This window comes from Rhinatrema bivittatum, chromosome 8 (assembly GCF_901001135.1).
Source record: "Rhinatrema bivittatum chromosome 8, aRhiBiv1.1, whole genome shotgun sequence".
NCBI classification, from domain to species: Eukaryota; Metazoa; Chordata; class Amphibia; order Gymnophiona; family Rhinatrematidae; genus Rhinatrema; species Rhinatrema bivittatum.
The window spans coordinates 168307373-168329211 of record NC_042622.1 but is presented as its reverse complement, the minus strand read 5'-3'; the positions used below and the strand labels follow the sequence as shown (position 1 = coordinate 168329211).

The 21839-nt window shown below is 48.4% G+C and overlaps 1 protein-coding gene across 8 annotated transcripts in view; it reads right to left on the bottom strand.

Annotated features, from left to right (window-relative positions):
• The window catches only part of GOSR1 (golgi SNAP receptor complex member 1), a 98244-nt gene that overhangs the window by 62914 nt on the left and 13491 nt on the right, over positions 1-21839 (bottom strand). For 6 of the 8 annotated variants that reach the window (XM_029611791.1, XM_029611788.1, XM_029611790.1 and 3 more), the window contains exons 3-4: positions 15511-15598; positions 14671-14778 (exon numbers count right to left, since the gene is read on the bottom strand). In XM_029611791.1, coding sequence (XP_029467651.1) covers positions 14671-14778; positions 15511-15598 — 196 coding nt within the window. Of the gene's footprint in view, positions 1-14670; positions 14779-15510; positions 15601-16442; positions 16488-21839 lie in introns of all 8 variants that reach the window. The other 2 variants (XM_029611796.1, XM_029611795.1) reach the window with 1 other exon arrangement.

Sequence of the window (21839 nt, the reverse complement as noted above, 5' to 3'; positions counted from 1 at the left end):
TTTCCCTATCCCCAGAGGGCTTACAATCTGTTTTGTACCCGAGGCAATGGAGGGTAAAGTGACTTGCCCAGAGACAGTGGGACTCCTGGTTCGTAGCCCACTGCTCTAACCACTAGACTACTCCTCCACTCCATCAGTTCAGACTCCTAGATTTATGCATCCCTGCCAGCAGACAAAGTTTAACTGATACTGCTTCATAATCCCTGGTGCCACCTACAGTTCCCTCAGTATTGAGCTGTACCCAAGTCAGAGAAAACACATCAAGAAAATAGTCAAGCAGCTTAAAACTTATTAGAACATCAAAAAAATCGTACAGTACTGAAAGCAACCAGAGTCAAGCGGCTAACTCTCCACCCCCTAGAGCGGGCGGGTTCTGGACTGATCCGTAGTATTTCAGGAACGAAAATTAGCAGGTAAGAAACAATTTTTCCTTTCCCTGTACATACCCAGATCAGTACAGACTCCAGGGATGTACCAAAGCTCCCTACTCAGGGTGGGACCTGGAGAGTCCCGCTCACAAGACACTCTTGCCTAAAGACAGAGACTCCGGATCCCCTACATCTAGACGGTAGTGCCTTGCAAATGTATGCAGCAACTTCCAAGTCGCTGCCCTACAGATTTCCTGTGGTGAAACCAACTGGGCCTCTGCCCACGAGGATGCCTGAGAATGTGTAGAGAGAGCCCTCAAACCTTCAGGCACCTGACGGCCTTTGAGAATATATGCCGACCCAATAGCCTCAACAGCCACCTCACAATGGTAGCCTTGGAAGCCTGGGTACCTTTCTTTGCACCACTCCATAAAATGAACAGATGATCACATCTCCTAAAATCATTCGTTACCTTGAGATACCTCAAAGTCCTACAGACCTCCAACAGCCTATGCGCATGAGGACAGAAGCATCCAATTCCGGAAAAGCTGGAAGCTCCACCATTTGATTAACATGAAAAGCTGATACCACCTTGGGAAGAAATGAGGGAACCATCCACAAGGACACTCCTCAGTCCGAGATCTGAAGGAATGGATCGTGGCAAGATAAAGCCTGCAACTCAGATTCTCCTCGCAGAACAAATGGCTACCAGGAAAACTACCTTCAAGGTCAAATCGTTAAGTTACTCTGCGGAGAGATTGAAAAGGTGGCTCACACAAACCTCGGAGAACGAGATTAAGATTCCAGGATGGACAAACTCTCCTAACCGGAGGGCGCAAATTCTTAACCCTCTCCCCCCCCCCCAAAGAAATCGAACCACATCGGAATGAGAGTACAACGTGTGACCCTGAACTCTACCACGCAGACAAGCCAGAGCTTAATCAAACCTTCTTGAAGGAAAGATAAAACCTGAGACACCGAAGACTGTAAGGCCTGTACCCTGGTTAGTTATACACCATGCCTCAAAAGACCTTCCAGACTCAGATATATGAAATCGAAGTCGATGTCTGTCTAGCTTGCAGAAGAGTAGTTATGATGCCTCTGGGTACCTTCTTTGTCTCAAATGCCGCCTCTCAAAAGCCAGGCCACTAGACAAAAGCGATCTGCCTTATCTGAAAATATGGGGCCCTGCCGAGGAAGATGACTGAAGCGTAACGGTCTGTCCACTGCCATGTTGACCAGATCCACGAACCACAGCCGACGAGGCCACTGCGGGGCTGCCAACACCACTTCTCCCAGATGCTTCTCTATCAGACACAATGCTTTGCCTATCAGAGGCCAAGGGGGAAATATGTAATGAACCCCCCGAGGCCAGGGTATTGCCAGAGTGTTGACCCCTTCGACTGAAAAAACGAGATGCCTTTGCATGGAGATGCATCGCCATTAGATCTGCATGGGGATAGCCCCACCTCTCTCGGTTGTGCTGCATCGCTGCCTCAGACAACTCCCACTTCCCTGGATCTAACATTGTGTGACTTAGAAAATCTGCTTGGACGGTTTTGACCCCTGCAATATGAGACGCCACTATCTGAATCAAGTGCTGCTCCACCCAAAGAATTAACTCCTGAGCCTCCTGGGACACCGCATGACTCTTGGTTCCTCCCTGCTGATTGATATATGCCATAGTCATCGCATTGTCTGAAAGACCCTCACCTAGTGGCCTTAAACCAAAGGTAGAAAAACAAGCAAAGCTAACCGCACTGCTCTGGTCTCTAAGCGACTGACAGACCAAGAGGCTTCTTCGGCCGACCAAACGCCCTGGGCAGACTGTCGCTGGCATACTGTTCCCCAACTAGAAAGACTGGCATTGGTAGAAAGAATTACCCAATCCAGGACCTCAAGATCGACCCCACGGACCAGATTGGATGACTGCAGTCACCAAGCCAGACCATCCCACGCATGACCATATGAAAGTTCTCCGACAACGGATTCCACTGTGCCAACAGAGCTCTCTGTAGCAGTCTCATATGCGCAAACGCCTATGGCACCAACTCTAGTGTTGAGGCCATCAAGCAGAGAACCTGCAAAAAATCCCAAGCTCTGGGAACCTGCAAAGCCAACAGACGCCGGATTTGCATCTGTAACTTGCAGGCTCTCTCCTCCGAGAGGAACACCTTGCCCTTCAGCGTGTCAAACCAGGCCCCCAAGTAGTCTAGGGTCTGAGAGAGGATCAGCTAGCTTTTCGCCAAATTCACCAGCCAGCCTAGAGATTCTAAGGTGGTGATTACCTTCTGCACCGCCGCATGACAAGCGACTTCTGACTTTGCTCTGATGAGCCAATCGTCTAGATAAGGGTGCACCAGGACCCCCTCGTGCCGCAATGCCACCACCCCCACCGCCATTACCTTGGGGCGCTGTGGAAATGCTGACCCAATACCACGATCCTCAGGAACCACTGGTGTTCCAGACAAATGGGGATATGTGGGTAGGCCTCCATCAGATCCAAAAAATCCAGGAACTTGTCCTTGTGCACCGCTGCAATTACCGACCTCAGAGTTTCCATCCGAGACCTTGAGACCTTTAGCACCACATTTACCCATTTTATTTTTTTTTTTTTGCAATTTGTATTTTATTAACTTAAGGACATAACAACAGCATTCCGCAATGTCATTTTACAGACCAACACAGGATATTGAACATAGCGCAAGATACATGTTAATAATATGTAATAAACTTGTCTACAATTCAATGCAAGACAGGAGCATAGCAAGGTATAATGGAAACCATCAAAATATAATATAATATAATATTCACAATGTGTAATAAAGCTTTAAATGGAGTTCAAAAACTTGTTGATGTAATGATCTCTGATTAAACTGGTGCTTGTCAAACAACTTTGTGCTCATTGTCCTCTGTTCACAATTCTTATTATTAAATACAGCCTGCACCCCATTCCCTCCCATTCCCTTCCCCCCTACCCACCCCCAAAAATCAATCAATCAACAGCAGATCTACAGAGCAGCTCGTCTATCCCGTGGTATTTTATCACGAGGAGCGACACAGCAAGTGGCGAAGATTAAAACAGAAACATAGGAAAACCAATTAAAGACAGGATGGCAATATTACAATAATGTAATAATACACTAGCAGCATGCTGGATATGCTATAATGACCAAAGGTTCCAAATCGGGGGACTCTTATCTCATATATTCAAGGAGGAGAGACATATTCATCCCTATAGATATGACTCTATAAGAAATAACTCTATTACCATGCTGGCAATGTGCCCCCCTTATGAACTGATATTCTTCCCTGTTAAATACGGCTCCCACACTGTTTGAAATTTCTGCAACTTATCATTGCTTATGGCTGTTAGATGGTTTAAATGATATATTCTACCCAGCCTAGCCAGCACATCATCTAATGCTGGTGTCTCCGCCCTTTTCCACCAGTATGCGATCTCACATCTAGTAGCGAGGACCACCTGCATGACCAGTAGACGTTGCCGGATTGTACCCCCCTCCGGATCAGCCTGCAATAAAACACGTCTGGGGTGTTAAGATTACCGTTATCTTTAATGTATGCAAAATGTAATTACAAACAGCCCTCCACATAGCCTGTATCTTGGGACACCCCCACCACATGTGAAAAAAATTGCCCACCATTCCACACTGTCGCCAACACTGATCATCTGATCTAGCGTGCATCTTATGCAATTGGTCTGGGGTTAAATACCAGCGATATAATACTTTATATCCATTTTCCTTTAGAAGAGCTGAGACTGAGCTGCTACCTATAAGTGAGTGACATTTCTCCCACTCTTTATCAGAGAGAGTGTCCGCCAGGTCCATCTCCCATTTCAGTTGATGGGTAGGTTTAGCCCCTTGCTGACTATTTAAGAGAGCGTATATCCTTGATATAGGCTTCTCAAAATGACTGGCAGTATCACAAAACCTTACAAACAATGGTTTCTCCTGACGCATCAAATGAGCTAGTCTGTGAATCGAGAAGTGTGCAAGTTGGGTATATACATAATGATCAGACATATCGAGAGAGTACCGAGCCTGTAAATCGGCAAATGAGATAAATTTATTATCCTGCCATAATTGACCCATTGTGGTGAGCCCCTTACTTTGCCACCTCCTGATAAAGGCTCCTTCCATTCCTGGCGGGAACAATGGGTTATATAAAAATGAAGTATGGTGATAAGCAATGTTGTCCCCAATTAATTTCCCTTTCCATTTCAACCAGTTTTGCATTACCACCCCTGAGAAGGTTGTCCATCTAGCCCCTTTCGGTTTGTGTGGAGACCATATTCTGTACAGTAAAGGAAGATCCCCTGACAAAACCCTTTCTATCTGGATCCATACTTTAGAGCGTCCGCTACAATGCTAATGTACGACCACTGCCAAGAGGTTAGGAAAACCAAGACCCCCGTGTATTTTATCTTTATATAGGACAGAACGGGCCACCCTGGGGGGTTTCCGTTTCCATACAAAACGGAACAGCTTTCTCTGCCACAGCTTCAGGGCTTTGGCAGGTATACAAACCGGAAGCTGGCGTCTGAAAAAGGTAGCAATATTTCGGTAGTACCGACATTTTTACAGCTGCGATACGGCCCATCCAGGATAGATTGGTTCTATCCCATCTATCAAGATCTTGTTGTATGGATTTGACTAGGGGAGCATAATTTAACAGATGAGTGAGATTGGGGCATAGCTTTACCCCTAGATACTTTACCCAGTTCCTAGCCTTTTTAAATGGTAGCTGAGTTGCCAGCGTCTCATAAAGGGCCTCATCCATTGAAATATTCATCAGTTCCGACTTATCTTCATTCATTTTAAACCCCGACACTCTCCCAAATCACCAGATCTCCTGTATGAGTTCTGGTAAGGAGGTCCCAGGGTCAGTGACTGTAAACAGTAAGTCATCCGCAAAGAGAGAAATTTTGTAATCACACTCCCCCACCTGTATACCCTGAATGGTCCCAAGCCTTCTAATCTTTTCGGCCAGGGGTTCGAGCGATAGAGCAAACAAAAGTGGAGAGAGTGGGCACCCCTGCCGTGTTCCTCTCTTGACCTCAAATGGCGGAGAGTTAGCACCATTAATCTTGATGCGGACTTGAGGGTGGTCATACAGTTTAGCCACCCAATTCCTAAAATTAAACCCCTAGTCCCATCTTAGTGAGCACTTGAAAGAGAAACGGCCAATGAACCCTGTCAAAGGCTTTCTCTGCATCTATGGACAGTAGAGTAGTTGGGATTCTATTCCTCTGTACGTGATCAATTAGCTCAACGACTCTCCTAACATTGTCGGATGCTAGTCTACCGGGTATAAATCCTGATTGATCCGGCACTACAAGGACCGGAGCGACCTGGCCCAGCCTTCGAGCCAGAATTTTCGCTAATATCTTTAGGTCAATGTTAATGAGCGAGATCGGTCGGTATGAACCGCCCAGAGTGTGATCTCATCCAGGTTTTGCTAGTATAGTGATCCCTGCAGTGTTGACTTGAGGGGTTATCTTACCAGAGTTCCTCAAATCACTGAACATGTTTGTTAGTGGGGCCACTAGTTGAGACCCCAAAGTTTTATAAAACTTCCCCATGTAACCATCCAACCCTGGAGACTTCCCCATTTTTAACTCCTTGATAACCTGTAGTGTTTCTTGGAGCTTCACTGGACTGTCCAGGAGCTCGCGCTCTTTATCTGCTAATCTTGGGAGGGTTGTTTCTCCTAGGTAGTGGGAAATCTCATATTCAGTTATTGACCCGTCAATATCATATAGCTCCTGATAAAAGTTATTAAACCGTTCCCCTATCTTTCCTTGTGAATAGATATAGTGCCCATCGATGTCTCGAATTTTAGTGTTCTGGCCTCTTGCTCCTTTAATTTCCTCGCTAATTGTTTGCTCGCCATGTTACCATACTCGAAATGTTGTTGTTTAAGTAAATCAAGTTGGTATGCTATCCTGCCTAGCTCCATATCCTGCAGCTCTCTGCGCGCCTCCTTCAATTGCTGGAAGATAGAGGCATCCAGAGAACGCTTATGGCGTAATTCTAGCTTCTCTATAGATTCAAGAAGTTGCAGCCTCTTTTTCGTAGAGTCTCTTTTAACGAATGCTGCCCGTGAAATAAATAAACCCCTCAGTACCACCTTCAGGCTTTCCCATAACGTGCCTGGGGAAACCTCCCCGTCATCATCGTTGTCAAGAAAGTCTCGTATCGCCTTTTTGATCTCCTCTGTGAAATCCTTATCATCGAGTAGTCTATCATTGAGGCGCCAGAACCTCGTCCCCTGATCCTCTCCGGTCTTACTAAGTGTTAACCATATCGGGGAATGATCCGACCAGGTTATACTGCCAATTTCAGTGTCTAATATCCTACTCACCAAAGCTTTATCTATCAAGAAATAATCAAGTCTTGAGTAGGACTGATGAGGATGAGAATAAAAAGTATAGTTTCGAGCTGAAGGATTTAGCAGCCGCCAAATGTCGGTAAGTCCCCTATCATCAATAAGATGTTTAAGTGCAGTTCTCCCCTTTTTCCCTCCAACATACCCGTACCTGTATTATCCAAGTATGGGTTTCGAGAAATATTAACCCCCCCCCCCTCCCCCCCAAGTACTAGATGGCCTTCAGACCACTCCCCTAGTATCTTAGAGAGCTTTTGGAAAAATTCCCCCTGATCACTGGAGGGAGCTTATATATTAGCCAACGTGTAAAGTGTATTCTGTATGGTCATCTAACAGGACGTTAACGACCTTCTACATCACAGAGAACCGTGCCCACCTCCGCTGTAATATGATTTGAGATCAATATGCCCACCCCACAATACTTCCCCCCTTTTGTGCCGGCGGCGTGATAGTATTGGGGATATTCTTTAGAGGCCAATAGTTTCTCAAACCTTTTTGCCAGATGTGTCTCCTGGCAGAAAATAATATCAGCCCTCTGATTTCTCATATCATGGATAAATGTTTTCCTTTTCCTCGGGGTGTTCAGCCCTTTGGTATTTATGGATACTATTTTTAGACTTGCCATCCTACCGATTTAATAATAGGATAAGCGAATAAATGCCAAATCTGCCCTGCTCTGCCCTCTCTGTATGAATTCCGATAAGCTGCTTTACTCACTGAATTAGTTCCCTAGCCCCCCCCCCACTTCCCTTGTGACCCACTAATCAATTTGTGGATCTCGTCCTTAGAGAGTGATGACAACATCGAGCAAGCTTCCCCACCCACCCACCTCCCCGCCCCTTCCTTAGAACCAGACCTGCAAGAACATTTCAACAATCGCTTAATCTTAGAACGGTTATATACTCATAACTAAACCATACTGGAAACTTAGTGATGCTTCACCTGTAGGCCCGATACCCATCAAATTCTACAAAGTCCTCTAGAGTGTCCCTTCGCCTCATCCCGGGACTTTGGAGGCAGCAGACTCTTCCGAATGTCTTTGTAACTTTTCCCACCTTTAGGTATTCTCTGCCATCTAGGGTGGTCACGCTGTCGTGTGGACTCCATGATCCCTGCCGTTGGAACTCTTTTTTCTGCAGGCAGAAAGCCTGCTGCTCTAAGGATATCCTCAGCTTCTTGCACTTTTTGGACGTTGGAGGTGATGCCATTGATAGTGAAGCTAAGTCCAAAGGGGAAGAGCCACTTGTAACGGACGTTTTGGTCTCTCAGTGCTTGCACCACCACCTTGAACTTGCTTCTTTTTTGTATAGTAGTGAAGGCTAAGTCTTGGAATATTTCTATCTTGTGACCTTTCCAGCTCACAGAGCCTTGTTTCCTGGCGGCCCCCATCACTTTTTCTTTGATAGCGAAATTATGGAAGCAGGCTATAATATCTCAGGCTGGAGTGTTCCTCGGAGCTCCCAGTGACCTGTGAGCTCTGTCTATCAAAATGATCGGTGATCCTTCCGATGCAGAGCCTTCTCCTAACAGCTGGGCACAGATTTCTTGCACCACCTGAGAGCTTGTCTGTGAAGTCTGCCTCCTCAGGGACGCCCCTGAACCTTAGATTAGACCTCCACATTCTGCTTTCCATGTCCTCCAAGTGCCTAGCCATGTCGTCTTGAATCTCTTTAAATGTTTGGTGTTCATTGCTTAAGGCATGTAGGGAAGCTTGCTGCTCATCCTGGCTGTCTTCTACGGTCCCCACGCGGTGCTGCAGTTCAGTAACCTCCGTTTTTATGCCTGCCATTAAGTTCTCCATCTCCTGCCTGTACTGAGCCATATCCTCGTGCAGGGCCCCAAACCAGGCTTTAAATTCGGCCCTAGAGGGGATCGAGCTATCTCCCAGCCCCGGAGTTTCTGGATTTACCTCTGCTGCTGCTCCTGATTGCGAGCCGGGCCCGTCCGCCATTTTGTCGGCTTGCTCCGTTTCCAGCACTGCCGCTGCAAAGGAAAACCATTTGAGGTCAGTTTTTTTCTTCACTGCGGTCATGTTGACATCTAGGGCTGCGAATTGATATATTTCCAGCCAAAACCAAGGCCTGTAGCCGCCGATGTCGCTCGATTTTGGGCGTGGGAGGTGAGCAGCTCGGGGCTCAAGCTGCCGGCGTGCACGGCGACGTCATCCGCTCTCCACATTTACTCATTTTAAATCCAGAATGGGGCAAAAAGAGCTTTCTTTCTTTGGAACTATGAAGTAGATGGAATATTGACCTTTGCCTCGTTTGATTTGTGGAACCGGAACCTCCGCTCCTAGGGCCCATAACCTAATGTCCCTGACGCTTTTCCAACGACCCGCAGGGGGGAACTAGAAACAAGTCGCGAACGGGCCGAGCAAATTCTAATCCATAACCATCTTTTATTACGCTGAGGACCCACTGATCCTGAATGATCTTGGCCCACTCCTTGTAAAATCGTGCTAGACGCCACCCTATAAAAGGAACAGCAGAGTGGACTGGCCTCGCCTCAATGTGAGGATTTGGCTCCAGCGGCCCTACTATTGGAGGAAGCTGTGAATGGCCGTCCCCAGGACTGGCCTCGAGAAGAGAACTGCTTTTGTGAGGCTTGGGCTCCTCTCGCATGGAAATGCAAGAGATTGAAAAGGCCGCTTGCCCTTAAGGCTTATCCTCTGGCAACTTATGCACCGTATTCTCACCCAGGTCCTTCATTAAGTGCTCCAGATCCTCAAACAAGAGGCACCCCTTAAAAGGCAGAGAGCCTAAACAAGACTTAAACGAAACATCCGCTGACCAGTTGCATAACCACAATAACCGCCTGGCTGACACCGCGGAACCCATAATATGGGAGGAAATTCTAACCAAGGCATCCGCCACATAAGCATCCGCCACATAAGCAACCGACACCTCCAAGTGCTCTGCTTTAACTGCTTCGACACCCGAATTTGCCTGCCCATCCTGAAGCTATTGAACCCAACACAGGCAAGCCCTTTGCATGCAGCTGGAGCAGACAGCCACCCGCAGACTCGGGGCAGATTCAACTCAAAAGGATTTTTGAGGTATTTCCAACTTCCGGTGTTGAACATCTTTCAACGCTGCTCAGCCTGCAACGGAAATAGTCATCTTCTTTGTGGCCACCGAAACCGCAGCGTCCACCTTTGGAAGGGAAAAGAGCTCCAACGTCTTTTCCAGCAAGGGATAGAGCTTAGCCTTTGCCCTTCCCACTCTCAAGCCAGAGTTGGGCACTCCCCATTCTCGATCCACCATCTTTTTCACCAACTTATGATAGGGAAAAGCTTGCGGGGGAGCCCGAAGCCCATCCAGAACTGGATTCTGCACCTTCCATATCTGAGTCTTCCTGTGGGAATTTCAGCCCTAGTTCCCCCAAATCCTGAGGAATCAAAGTGCCTAACTCCTCCTTCATGAACAAGTGGAGCACTTTAGGGTCATCACCCTTCAAGACTGGAAGATTATCTAGATCATCTCCTGAGATTCTCTGCCATCATCTGGATGAACACCCTGGTCCTGTGACAACAAGGCCTCCTGCGTCCCAGGGTCCCCCTGAGATCCAACTGAATCATCCGAGTCTGCCTCAGTAAACCCAGGAAGCTGCGAACGATGTCCCAGCAGAGGGTTCCAATGTCGGGATTGCTCAAGCCCTGGAGCGCCTCGCTGACCCCCTAGAGCAGACCTGGGCAAGGGGCAGCCCGCGGGCTGAATCCGGCCCGCCTACGGTCTGTGACCGGCCCGCCCACTGCTGAGAGCAGACGGAGAATGAGGCACGCTGCCTTCCCTCAAGGCAGCGTGCCTCATTCTCCGCTCCATCGCTCCCCGATTGGCCGGCCAATCGGGGAGCGAGGGAGCGGAGAATGAACTGTTTTTTTTTACAGCGTTCGGTGGGGGGGGAGGGAGTGACTCGAGCGAAGACACGCTGCCCGATTGGCCGGTGCTGGGCAAGGCCAATCGGGCAGCGTGTCTTCGCTCGAGTTTCTTTCCTACCTACCTACCAGTTCCGCCTTTCGTGGTCTTTTTCAGGGGTCCCCAACCACCGGTCCGCGGGAGTTTTTTGCCGGTCCGCGGTGCGCGCTCCCGGTCTCTCCCGCTGCCGTTGCCGCTGGGCTGTCAGCACGTTCAAGCCCAGTGGGAACGGCAGCAGTGTTAGAAGCTGTGGCACCCTCGGCTGGCCTTTTCTTCTTCCCGCGCCTGCACCCCCCCTCCCGTGACCCGGAACAGGAAGTGATACACGGAGCGGTGCGCGGGAAGGAGAAAGAGCCGTGCCGCGTCGGCTGCAGCGTCGGTCCCCGAGCAATTGAAGCAGCCAGTAATCGAGAAAGGAGTCAGCAGCATGAGCCTCCCGCGGCCGATGGGATTCTTCTTTCTTGGCCTTCGGGGGCTGCTGCAGCTCCCATTTGTGCTCCGGTGGGGGGGAGAGGAAGTGAGAAAGAGAGAGAAGCAGCCAGCCTGCGTGTGTGTGATTGACTGGTCAGAGAGCTGATGTGTGTGTGTATGTGAGAGACAATGAAAGTGATTGCTCAGGGAGATGACTGATGTGTATGTGAGAGTGTGAGACATTAGTCAGGGAGGTGACTGATGTGTGTGTGTGTGAGAGAGAAAAAGCATGGAAGTGAGAAGTCTGGGTATGTGGGAAAGCATGAGCGTAAGAAGCCTGGTGTTGTGGGAGTGAGAAACCTGGGTGAGTGTGCATGCATGAGAGAGAGAGACTGCTTGGTAAGTTGACAGTGTGTGTGAGAGAAAAAGACTGGTGTGTGTGTGTGTGTGTGAATGTGAGAGAATGTGATTCAGGGAATGAGAAGCCTGTGCACGTGGAGAGTGAGCATGGAAATGAGAGAGACTGGTGTGTGTGTAACAGAGAGAAAGTGATTATGGGAATGAGAAGCCTGTGCATGTGAAGAGAGTGAGCATGAGAGTGAGAAACCTGGGTGTGTGTGAGACAACATGGGAGTGGGAAGCCTGTGTGTGTGTGTGCATGCATGAGAGCGAGAGACTGGTTGGTAAGGTGACTGTGTGTGTGAGAGAAAGAGACTGGTGTGTGTGAATGTGAGAGAAAGAATGTGATTCAGAGAATGAGAAGCCTGTGCAGTGGAGAGTGAGCATGGAAATGAGAGAGAGACTGGTGTGTGTGTAACAGAGAGAAAGTGATTATATGAGAAGCCTGTGCATGTGAAGAGAGTGAGCATGAGAGTGAGAAACCTGGGTGTGTGTGAGACAGCATGGAAGGGAGAAGCCTGTATATCTGAAAGAGAACTTGGGAGTGGGAAGCCTGTGTGTGTGTGTATGCATGAGTGAGATCAGGTGACTGGTGTGTGTGTGTGTGTGAGAGAGAGAGAGAAATAAAGTGATTATGGGAATGAGAAGCCTGTGCATGTGAAGAGTGAGCATGGGAGTGAGAAACCTGGGTGTGTGTGAGACACATCATGGGAGGGAGAAGCCTGTATATCTGAAAGAGAACATGGGAGTGAGAGACTGGTGAGTGTGTGTGTGTGTGTGTGTGAGAGAGAGAAAGAAAGTGATTATGGGAATGAGAAGCCTGTGCATGTGGAGAGAACAAGCATGGGAGTGAGAGACTGGTGAGTGAGTGTGTGGGTGTGTGTGTGTGTGAGAGAGAGAGAGACAGAGAAAGTGATTATGAGAGTGAGAAGCCCATATATGTAAGAAGAACACGGGAGTGGGAAGCCTGTGTGTGTGTATGGCATGAGAGAAACTGTTCAGGAAGGTGACTGGTGTGTGTGCCAAAGACTGTTTGGGAGATGATTGGTGTGTGAGAGACAGAAACTGGTCATGGGGGCATGACTGGTATGGTGTGTGTGTGAGAGACATGGGCACTAAGGAAGAGGACCATAAGTATAGAGCTTAGCTTCTACTGCTGCTTCTGGTGTGTGTCACGGCCTGCAGGGAAGGGGAGTAGGAGAGCTGCTGGAGGGGGTAAGTAAAGATGGCTTTAAGTTTATTTTTCTTGACTGCCATTTTAATTGTGTGATGTCTGCTTTTTTGAAATATTTTATTGGTGTTTGGAGAATGTTTAATAGTTTTTATGAGTTTTTAATTGTTGGATGTTATTCTGTTCATAGCTGTTTTGAAACATTTATTCTGCTTATTAGTATAGTTTTACAATTATTTCTGTGTGGGGATCTATAGCTGCTTGCTATTCTGTTTTCCTAATAAGAGGTGTATTGGTTTTTAGGACCTGATTTAATATTTGTGGTGTTGCCTTTTCATAGATAGGGTTGCTCCTGTTTTGTATTCCATAATACAGGTGTAACTGTGTGTGGATTAGTTTATGTGCATTACTACAGATCCTGGGAGTATGTTAGGTCGGTTCTGTGTCTGTTACCGAGATGAGATATTTTGCTAGCATGTAAGCGTTTGTATCGGTCTTATTTGTTGTGTTTTCTCAGAGGACATGCATTGGTGGTAAACTGCTGTCTTTTCATAAGTAGGGCTATTGAGAACTGAGTTAATTATATTAGTCCGGCCCTCTAAAACCATCCCAATTTCTCATGCGGCCCCATGGGAAAATTAATTGCCCACCCCTGCCCTAGAGGGTGAGACTGGCTACCCAAACTCGCCTGCTGAGCTAAATATGTCTCATGCAGCAGGAGAACAAAATCAGCAAAGAAGGCCCAAAGAGCCTGTGAGAACTGAGGGCACAGTCTTTGTGGATGCAGGCACTGGCAGATCTAAGTGCACTGCCTCATCTGCAGAGGCAAATCTCCCCCATCGTCCATCTGAACAGACCGCACTGCTGGGGGAGCCAAAATGGCTGCCATTCCCGCATTGGAGGAAATCAGAGGCTTGCCGCGGTTCGCACATCAGCGCTTTACAGAAACCCTCGAGGGAGAGCCCGAACGCTGGTTCCTGCCTCTCATGGTCGCCAGAGCCTCCGACGGACCCTATCCCTCTGAAACGCAGGCTGCACATAAACTAAAGTGGCTGAGCCATGCCGATCCTTCACCACACGCGCGTGGCAAACAGAGCCGCGAACCTTGCTGAAACCGGTGGGAAAGCCCCCCTGCCGAGCCCTGAACAAATGTGTGAATGGGAACAAAAAATGGAGCCTGCACACCCGCTACAAACAGGGACCGGAGGGAGAGAGCACCCGCGAGACAGCCTTACCATTTTTTTCCCCACTTAAAACAACTTTAAAACTATGGTCAGCCTCTCCTCTGCAGAGAGCACGGAGCTGTCCAGCTCAGGTTCAGCAAGAGGCAAAAAGAAAGAAGGAGGGACTGAAACCCGAAATTTAAAGAAATAAAGGCAAGATGATGAAAGAAAAAAAAAAAAAAAAAGATACCAGCCGCCCTGAGCCTATAGCCGGAAGGGGAGGGATCTGGACCACCAGATTTACACCCCACGGACTAAAGGAGCGAGCATACAAAAAGGTCTCCGACCTCCAGCTCGTCCACCTCAACCAAACAGGGAAGGATCTACCAGGACCCAAACACCCCTGGGAGGAAAGGCTCACACCCAAAAAAGAAAAAAATTCACCAGACCTCAGAACTGCAGGTTTATGCACCAGCCACCATCTGCTGGAGACAGAGAAATACTGAGGAACTGCAGGCGGCACCAGGGATTATGAAGCAGTGTCAGTGAAACTTTCACTGTCCCCATCTGCTGGCAGGGATGAATAAACCCAGGAATCTGGACTGATCCAGAGACGCACAGGGAAAGTGCAATTATAGTCCGTTAAAAAAAAAAATAATATATATATATATATATATATATATCAGAGGTGTGTGTAGTTTATAAGCCCACACTGCCAATTTACAGATGTACACAGTCCTTCTACCACCTCCAATTACTGGAGTTTCAGAACAGAGTGCCTCTACCACCATTATCCCAAAACAAAACCCAGGCACAAATGAGTGAACTGTTACCTGTAGGATATCCCGGTGCCTCTGTAATGTATGCATCAAAGCAGCATTCAGGGAGGACACACCCGCAGTGCTGCTGTACTCTGTCATCTTGTCATTCACTCCTGTAAGCTGTGGAAGAGAGAGGGCCAAAGGAGTCATTAAGAGGTTTTATCTCACTTCCCCACACCCATCAGACAGAAGAGTATGAGTGACTATAAGGGACATAACACCTCAGTGGCTGTGGTTGTCACCTAAATTACCCTCTCAATACATCACTAGCAGGTTTTATCAGATTTTGCACAGAACAGAATTCTGTCTCTTATCACAGGACAGGTCTGCAAACTGTAAAACATTCACACACACTACAGATCTTCTCACCGAGGATTGCAGGATTTTTAAATTTACAACCTCCTAACTCCAAACCATGGACTCTGTCATTAGCTAAAGGAGCGGCTCCCCAAGCTGAACTAGTAAGAGATCCCCATCTACTTTAGACAGGTTACCCATATAAATTCCCCTTATTACTCAACAGGATGCTGGGCTTGATGGACCCTTGGTCTGACCCAGAATGGCATGCTCTTATGTTATGTTGTAACACATGTACAGATTTAAAGTAACATCTTTGTGTAAAGTCTGCTTCTGTAAACTGCCCCAGCTCCTGTGGTCAAACCTCTGCCAATTCTTTAGCATCAGAAAGACCGGAGATTCTTCCAACAGTGAACAGGACCAAATGACTTGTATCTGCAAAGCATGGCTTATTAGAATTCTAAATAGTCAGTGACAGATACATGGGCACAGGTATTTATATTTCATTAAAGTTCACAATAATCTGGCCAGTGCCTGGCTATTGGCTCCAAGTACCTTGGTCAAAAGCTGTTCAATCTCAACAGCCATCGTCTCAAACATGCGATCTTGACTCGATCCATTCAAGAGTGGAGTTGTGTCAGGGCTGTATAGGAAAATGCAACACAAATATTAACTCTCTAGGACCTACTGTAAACCCGGCAGCACAAGCCCTCAACATTCCAACTTCATGATTTACTGAACCTATTTTGTTATTTATTTATTTATTTTTAATTTTTATATACCGATGTTCCTGTAAAGAATACATATCGCACCGGTTTACAAGGAACTGAACAGTCGCCTCCAGGGCGGAAATACATTAAAACAGTCGCCTCAAGGCAGAATACATTAACACAAGTATACAGGAAAACTATTAGAAGAGAACTTTCATAAACTCAATTAAATGTAACTGTGAACCATAAATCAGGAACCATAAATCAGGAACATATGTACAGAGGTAGGTATATCGTCTGTCGCTTCACCAGATTTTAGCTCTCAGGGAAAGCTTGAGTGAATAGCCAAGTCTTTAGCTTCTTTTTGAATGTCGGAAGGCATGGTTCTTGGCGGAGGTCCGGTGGGAGCAGGTTCCAAAGATGGGGACCTGCAGTGGACAGAGCTCGTTTCCTCAATGAGGTTTTTGTTGGCTGGGTGTGAAGCATGTTCTGGTATGCTATGTCAAGTGTTATGTCTGGTATGTTATGTCTGGTTATATTATGTCAAGTGTGGATAATAAATTTTCTTAAATTAAAAAAAAACCAAAAAAAAAAAAAACCAACTTAACAGTGAATGCATTTACAATGCAAAGATTTACTTTCTTGCTGTTTTCTGTAATTATTCTGACAGCTGCATTACTAACCAAAGGAGCTGGGCATCCCATGTGGACATTACTTGCACTACAAACCTACAGATATCCATCTTTGATGACAATGCTACATTGATAAAATACTTATATTAGTTTTTGAAGTCTGTTAAGATCCTTCCAGTATGGTCCATTTCTGAATACAAGTAAAAAAAAAAAAAGTTGTATACTCTGCCAAAGCTCTTTGCTCTTATACATCAAGTTCAGTTTTAAAGTTTACTGTGATACTGGCAGCAATCTGCAGATAAAAACAATTCAAATTCACATAATGGTTCTACCATCTAAGGACAGTTACTACATCATAAAACGCAACCTCAAATTCTTGGGTTGCTGATCTGGTCTTGCGGCACTGTGAATTAAGCCTCAGAGGGCCTCAGCTCAGTTCCCCTCCCCTGACACAGGTCTCAAGCTGCTGTGCTTGGCTCCCAAGAGATTGGAGGAAAGGCACGCAAGTGGCTTCATGTCCAGTCATTGTTAGCAAGAGGACCTGCACTGCTTCAACAATCATTGTGGTGAGATGGGGAGACAGAAGGAGAGACTGGTTTAAAAGAAAATTAGTTCTTACCTGCTATTTTTCGTTCCTGTAGTACCACGGATCAGTCCAGACTCCTGGTTTTGTCTCCCCTCCAACATATGGAGACAGAGAAAGCTTTGACTGACACTGCCCTATAGCCTGTGGTGCCACCTGCAGTCCGTCAGTATTAATAGATATCAAAGCAGAACGCCAGAAACAAACTGAACTAGCTAACCAAACTTCATTGCAACCACAGTCCACCCGGGTTAGGAATTAATCTTTCCAACTCACAAACCCCAAGTGGAAGCAGAACCCACTAGAATAGCTGAGAACGTAAGAAAAACATTGGAAAACAGTAAGCACATATCTGCAGATTGCACGCCAAACAGTGAACGAGCGGACTCTCTGTAACCTCTATGCAGAAATGGGCAGGATTCTGGACTGATCCGTGGTACTACAGGAACGAAAATTAGCAGGCAAGAACCAATTTTCCTTTCCCTGTACATACCCGGATCAGTCCAGACTCCTGGGATGTACCAAAGCTGTTTTACTCGGGGTAGGACTCAGAGTCCCGCTTGGAGAACCCCCTCTCCAAAGGCAGCTGAGCCTGGACATCCAATCGGTAATGACAAGCAAAAGTATGTAACGACTTCCAAGTCGCCACCCTACAAATCTCCTGTGGAGAAATTTGTTGACACTCAGCCCACGACGTCGCTTGCGATTGAGTAGAATGAGCCCTCAAGCCGACCAGGAGCTCCCGACCAACGAGAAGATTGGGTCAGCCTATGGCCTCTTTCAACCACCGAGCAATCATGGCTCGGGATGCCTTATGCCCTCTTCTGGGACCACTCCATAGTACAAACAAATGATCCGACATATGGAAACTGTTGGTGACCTTCAGATAACAACATAATGCAACACATTAATTTCCTGAGGTCCCTAGAAGAGGGATCCGAATGGTCCAAACCAGAAAAAGCCAGAAGCTCCACCGACTGATTCAAATGAAAAGAGGAAACCACCTTTAGTAGAAATGAAGGCACAGTTTTCAAGGTAACTCCTGTGTCAGTAATCCTTAGAAAGGGTTCCCTGCAGGATAAGGCCTGAAGCTCTAATATTCTGCATGCAGAAGAAATAGCCACAAGAAAGATCGCCTTCAACATAAGATCCTTCAAAGTCACTCTCTTGAGAGGTTCAAAGGGCGTGACGCTCAGGGCCTTGAGCACCAAGTTCAAAATCCAAGAAGGACAAGGGTTCCTGAACGGAGGACACAAACGATTTGCTCCCTCGAGAAATCACGCTACATCTGGATGCGCCACTAACAACACGCCATGCAACTTACCCCGAAAACAACCAAGGGCTGCTACCTGCACCTGTAAGGAACTGCAGGACAATCCTTTAGCCAAGCCGGCTTGCAAAAAAGACAAAATATTGGAGACCGAAGCCCACGTAGGATCTAACTGGTGGTCCACACACCAAGACTCAAAAACACTCCACACCCTGACATACGCCAGGGACGTGGAGGGCTTATGTGAACACAGAAGAGTAGCCACTACTGCATTTGAATAACCCTTGTTCTTTAGCCGGCGCCTCTCTAAAGCCATGCCGCTAGACAAAAGCACTCCACCTCTTCCAAACAAATGGGATCCTGATAGAGAAGGTATGGCAGATCCCGAAACCGTAAGGGGCTGTCCACCACCAGACTGACCAAATCCGCAAACCACGAACGTCGTGGCCACTCCGGCGCCACTAAAACAACCTCCATCTGGTGAGCCTCTATCCGTCTCAGTACTTTGCCGATGAGAGGCCAGGGCGGAAACACGTAGAGAAGAACATCCTTTGGCCAGGGAACCACTAGGGCATCTACCCCTTCTACTCCCTGTTCTCACCTCCGACTGAAAAACCGAGGGGCCTTGGAATTCTGAAACGTTGCCATAAGGTCCACAACTGGGGAGGACCACCTGTCGCATATTCACTGAAAGGCCTCCTCACATAACTCCTACTCTCTGGGGTCAAGACGATGATGACTGAGAAAGTCGGCTTGAACATTATCGATCCTGGTGATATGAGAGGCTGCTATGCTGACTAGATGTTGCTCTGCCCATATCAGCTGCTGCACCTCCCACGCCACTGGCTGACTCTTGGTTCCTCCCTGGAAGTTGATACACGCCACTGCGGTCGCATTGTCGGAGAGAACTCTGACCGACTATCCCTGTAGGAGGGGCTGAAGAGCCAGCAATGGCAACCGTACAGCCCTGGTCTCCAGTCGATTGATCGACACTGGGCCTCTTCCCTGGACCATTGACCTTGGACCGATGTCTTCTAACAACTGCTCCCCAGCCTGAAAGACTGACATCCGTGGTGACCACCTTCCAATCGGGGACTTCCAGAGGTACTCCTATGTCACAAATTGTCCACCAGTAGCCACCAATCCAGACTGGACCGAGCCGAATCCATAAGGGGAAGGTGATACTGTTCGGAAACCGGGATCCAGCGGTCTTATATGAGCAAAGGCCCATGGAACCAACTCCAGAGTGGATGTCATCGAGCAGAGGACCCGCAAATAATCCCATACTCTTAGAGTATGATTGAACAAATCTTGATCCTGTCCTTGCAGCTTGAGAAGGCAGTGTTCGGGAAGAAATACCCTCCCCTGACGAGTGTCGAACAGGGCTCCTAGGAACTCCAATGACTGGGTGGGAGCCAGGTGGCTCTTGTTGAAGTTGATCACCCAACCTAGGGACTTCAAGAGAGAGAGGTTTCTGTGAACCGTTGAGCGGCAAAGAGACTCAGTCTTCACCCGAATCAGCCAGTCGTCCAGATACAGATGGACTAAAAGACCTTTCTTCCTGAGTTGCGCCACTACCACGACCATCACCTTAGTAAAGGTCCTGAAAGCCGTGGCCAGCCCGAATGGTAGAGCTCGGAACTGAAAGTGGTGTCCCAGGATGCAGAATCTCAGGAACCTCTGGTGATCGGGGCGGATGCCAATGTGAAGGTATGCCTCGGTCAATTCCAGGGATGTGAGAAACTCCCCCCTTGTGCACCGAGGCAATGACCAACCTGAGGGTCTCCATGCGAAACATGGGGACTCGGAGACAGCAGTTGACTCTTTTGAGGTCTGGAATGGGCTGAAACATCCCCTCCTTTTTTGGCCCAACGAAGTAAATTGAGTAACGACCCCTCCGCTGCTCTGATCGAGGGACTGGTATGATGGCCCCGAGATCGCTCAGACGCTGCAGCGTGTCCTGTACTGCATGACGCTTTTCTTGGTAGGAACACGGGGAGACGAGAAACCGATCTCGTAGTCGACGAACAAAATCTAACGCATAACCTTGACTTACCACCTGAAGGATCCACTGGTCTGACGTCCACTTGGTCCATTCCCCATAGAACAGAGATATCCTGTCTCCTACCACTGGAACTGGGGAATGGACCGGCCTCACTTCATTGGGCAGATTTAACTCCCCCTGCTGCTTGGGGGTTCCCCGGTCTTCCAAAACAACGTCCACGAAAGGACTGAGACCAAGACTACTGCTGGAGCGAAGACAGTCTCGCAGGAGGGCCAGAGGGCCGAGAAGAGCGGAATCTCTGATTTGATCGAAAGCGGGCACACGAGGAAGAGGAGCTATGAGCTCTGGGTTGATCTTCCGGTAGCTTATTTACTTTCAGGTCTATCCAGTACAGTGCGGCTGCGTTTACCCCGCTCCTAACCCGCGTTCTACTCACTTTCCGGCCGCGTTAGCCCTTCCTGCGATCCACAACCCCCTTTAACCTACCCTTACCGCGTCCTAAAATCCCCGGGCAACCCCTTCCGCACGCGGCATGTATATTGCATGCAAACGAGCGAATTAGCTATTCCCTAGCATCCAGTAACCCGTGCCCCGACTATCACTATTTTACCCTGCCATTTTGCCGCGCGTTTAACCTGCTAACTTACCGCCTACCCTTACCCCTGCGTTAGAGGCAGGGGTAAGGGGGTAGGCGGCAAGCTTTCCCCCAGCCCCCGCTCACCTGCCCTGGCCGCGTCCATGGATGCTGGTCTCCGGGGCAGCCCCAGTCCTCTCCCCTCCTCCCGAAGCAAAAAAAAAAGCAAAAAAAAAAATTGCAAGAGAGAGAGGGGAGAGGACGGGCAATCCTACGCTCGGCGACTTATTTTTGCAGCCCCCTCCAGACATCGTGGCTTCCTCCGTGCCAGTCCCCTCTCCCCTCCTCCCGAAGCAGGGTGCGAAAAGCAGCCTTACTCCGGGAGGAGGGACTGGCAGTGTAAAGCGGCGAAGCGACTTACTTTTTGCACCCCCCCGCCAGACGACCTCTCCTGCCTCCAGCTGCTCGCGAAGATGGACGCCTGCACGGCCGCTGAAGACGTGACATCACATGCCGTGACGCCAAACGTCGTGACGTCACGTCTTCAGCGGCCATGCAGGCGTCCATCTTCGCGAGCAGCTGGAGGCAGGAGAGGTCGTCCGATGTCCGGAGGGGGGTGCAAAAAGTAAGTCGCTTTGCCGCTTCGTCGCTTACACTGCCAGTCCCTTCTTCCCTCCTCCCGGAGCAAGGCTGCTTTTCGCGCCCTGCTTCGGGAGGAGGGAAGAAGGGACTGGCAGTGTAAAGCGACCTCTCCTGCCTCCAGCTGCTCGCGAAGATGGACGCCTGCACGGCCGCTGAAGACGTGATGTCACATGCCGTGATGCCACGTCTTCAGCGGCCGTGCAGGCGTCCATCTTCGCGAGCAGCTAGAGGCAGGAGAGGTCGTCCGATGGCCGGAGGGGGGTGCAAAAAGTAAGTCGCTTTGTCGCTTCGCCGCTTCGTACTGCCAGTCCCTTCTTCCCTCCTCCCGGAGCAAGGCTGCTTTTCTCGCCCTGCTTTGGGAGGAGGGGAGAGGGGACTGGCAATCCCGACTTCCTGGTATCTGTCATTTCAAATGACATTTGAAATGACAGATACCAGCGTGGCCGTGAAGCGTTAGGCCCGCGCACC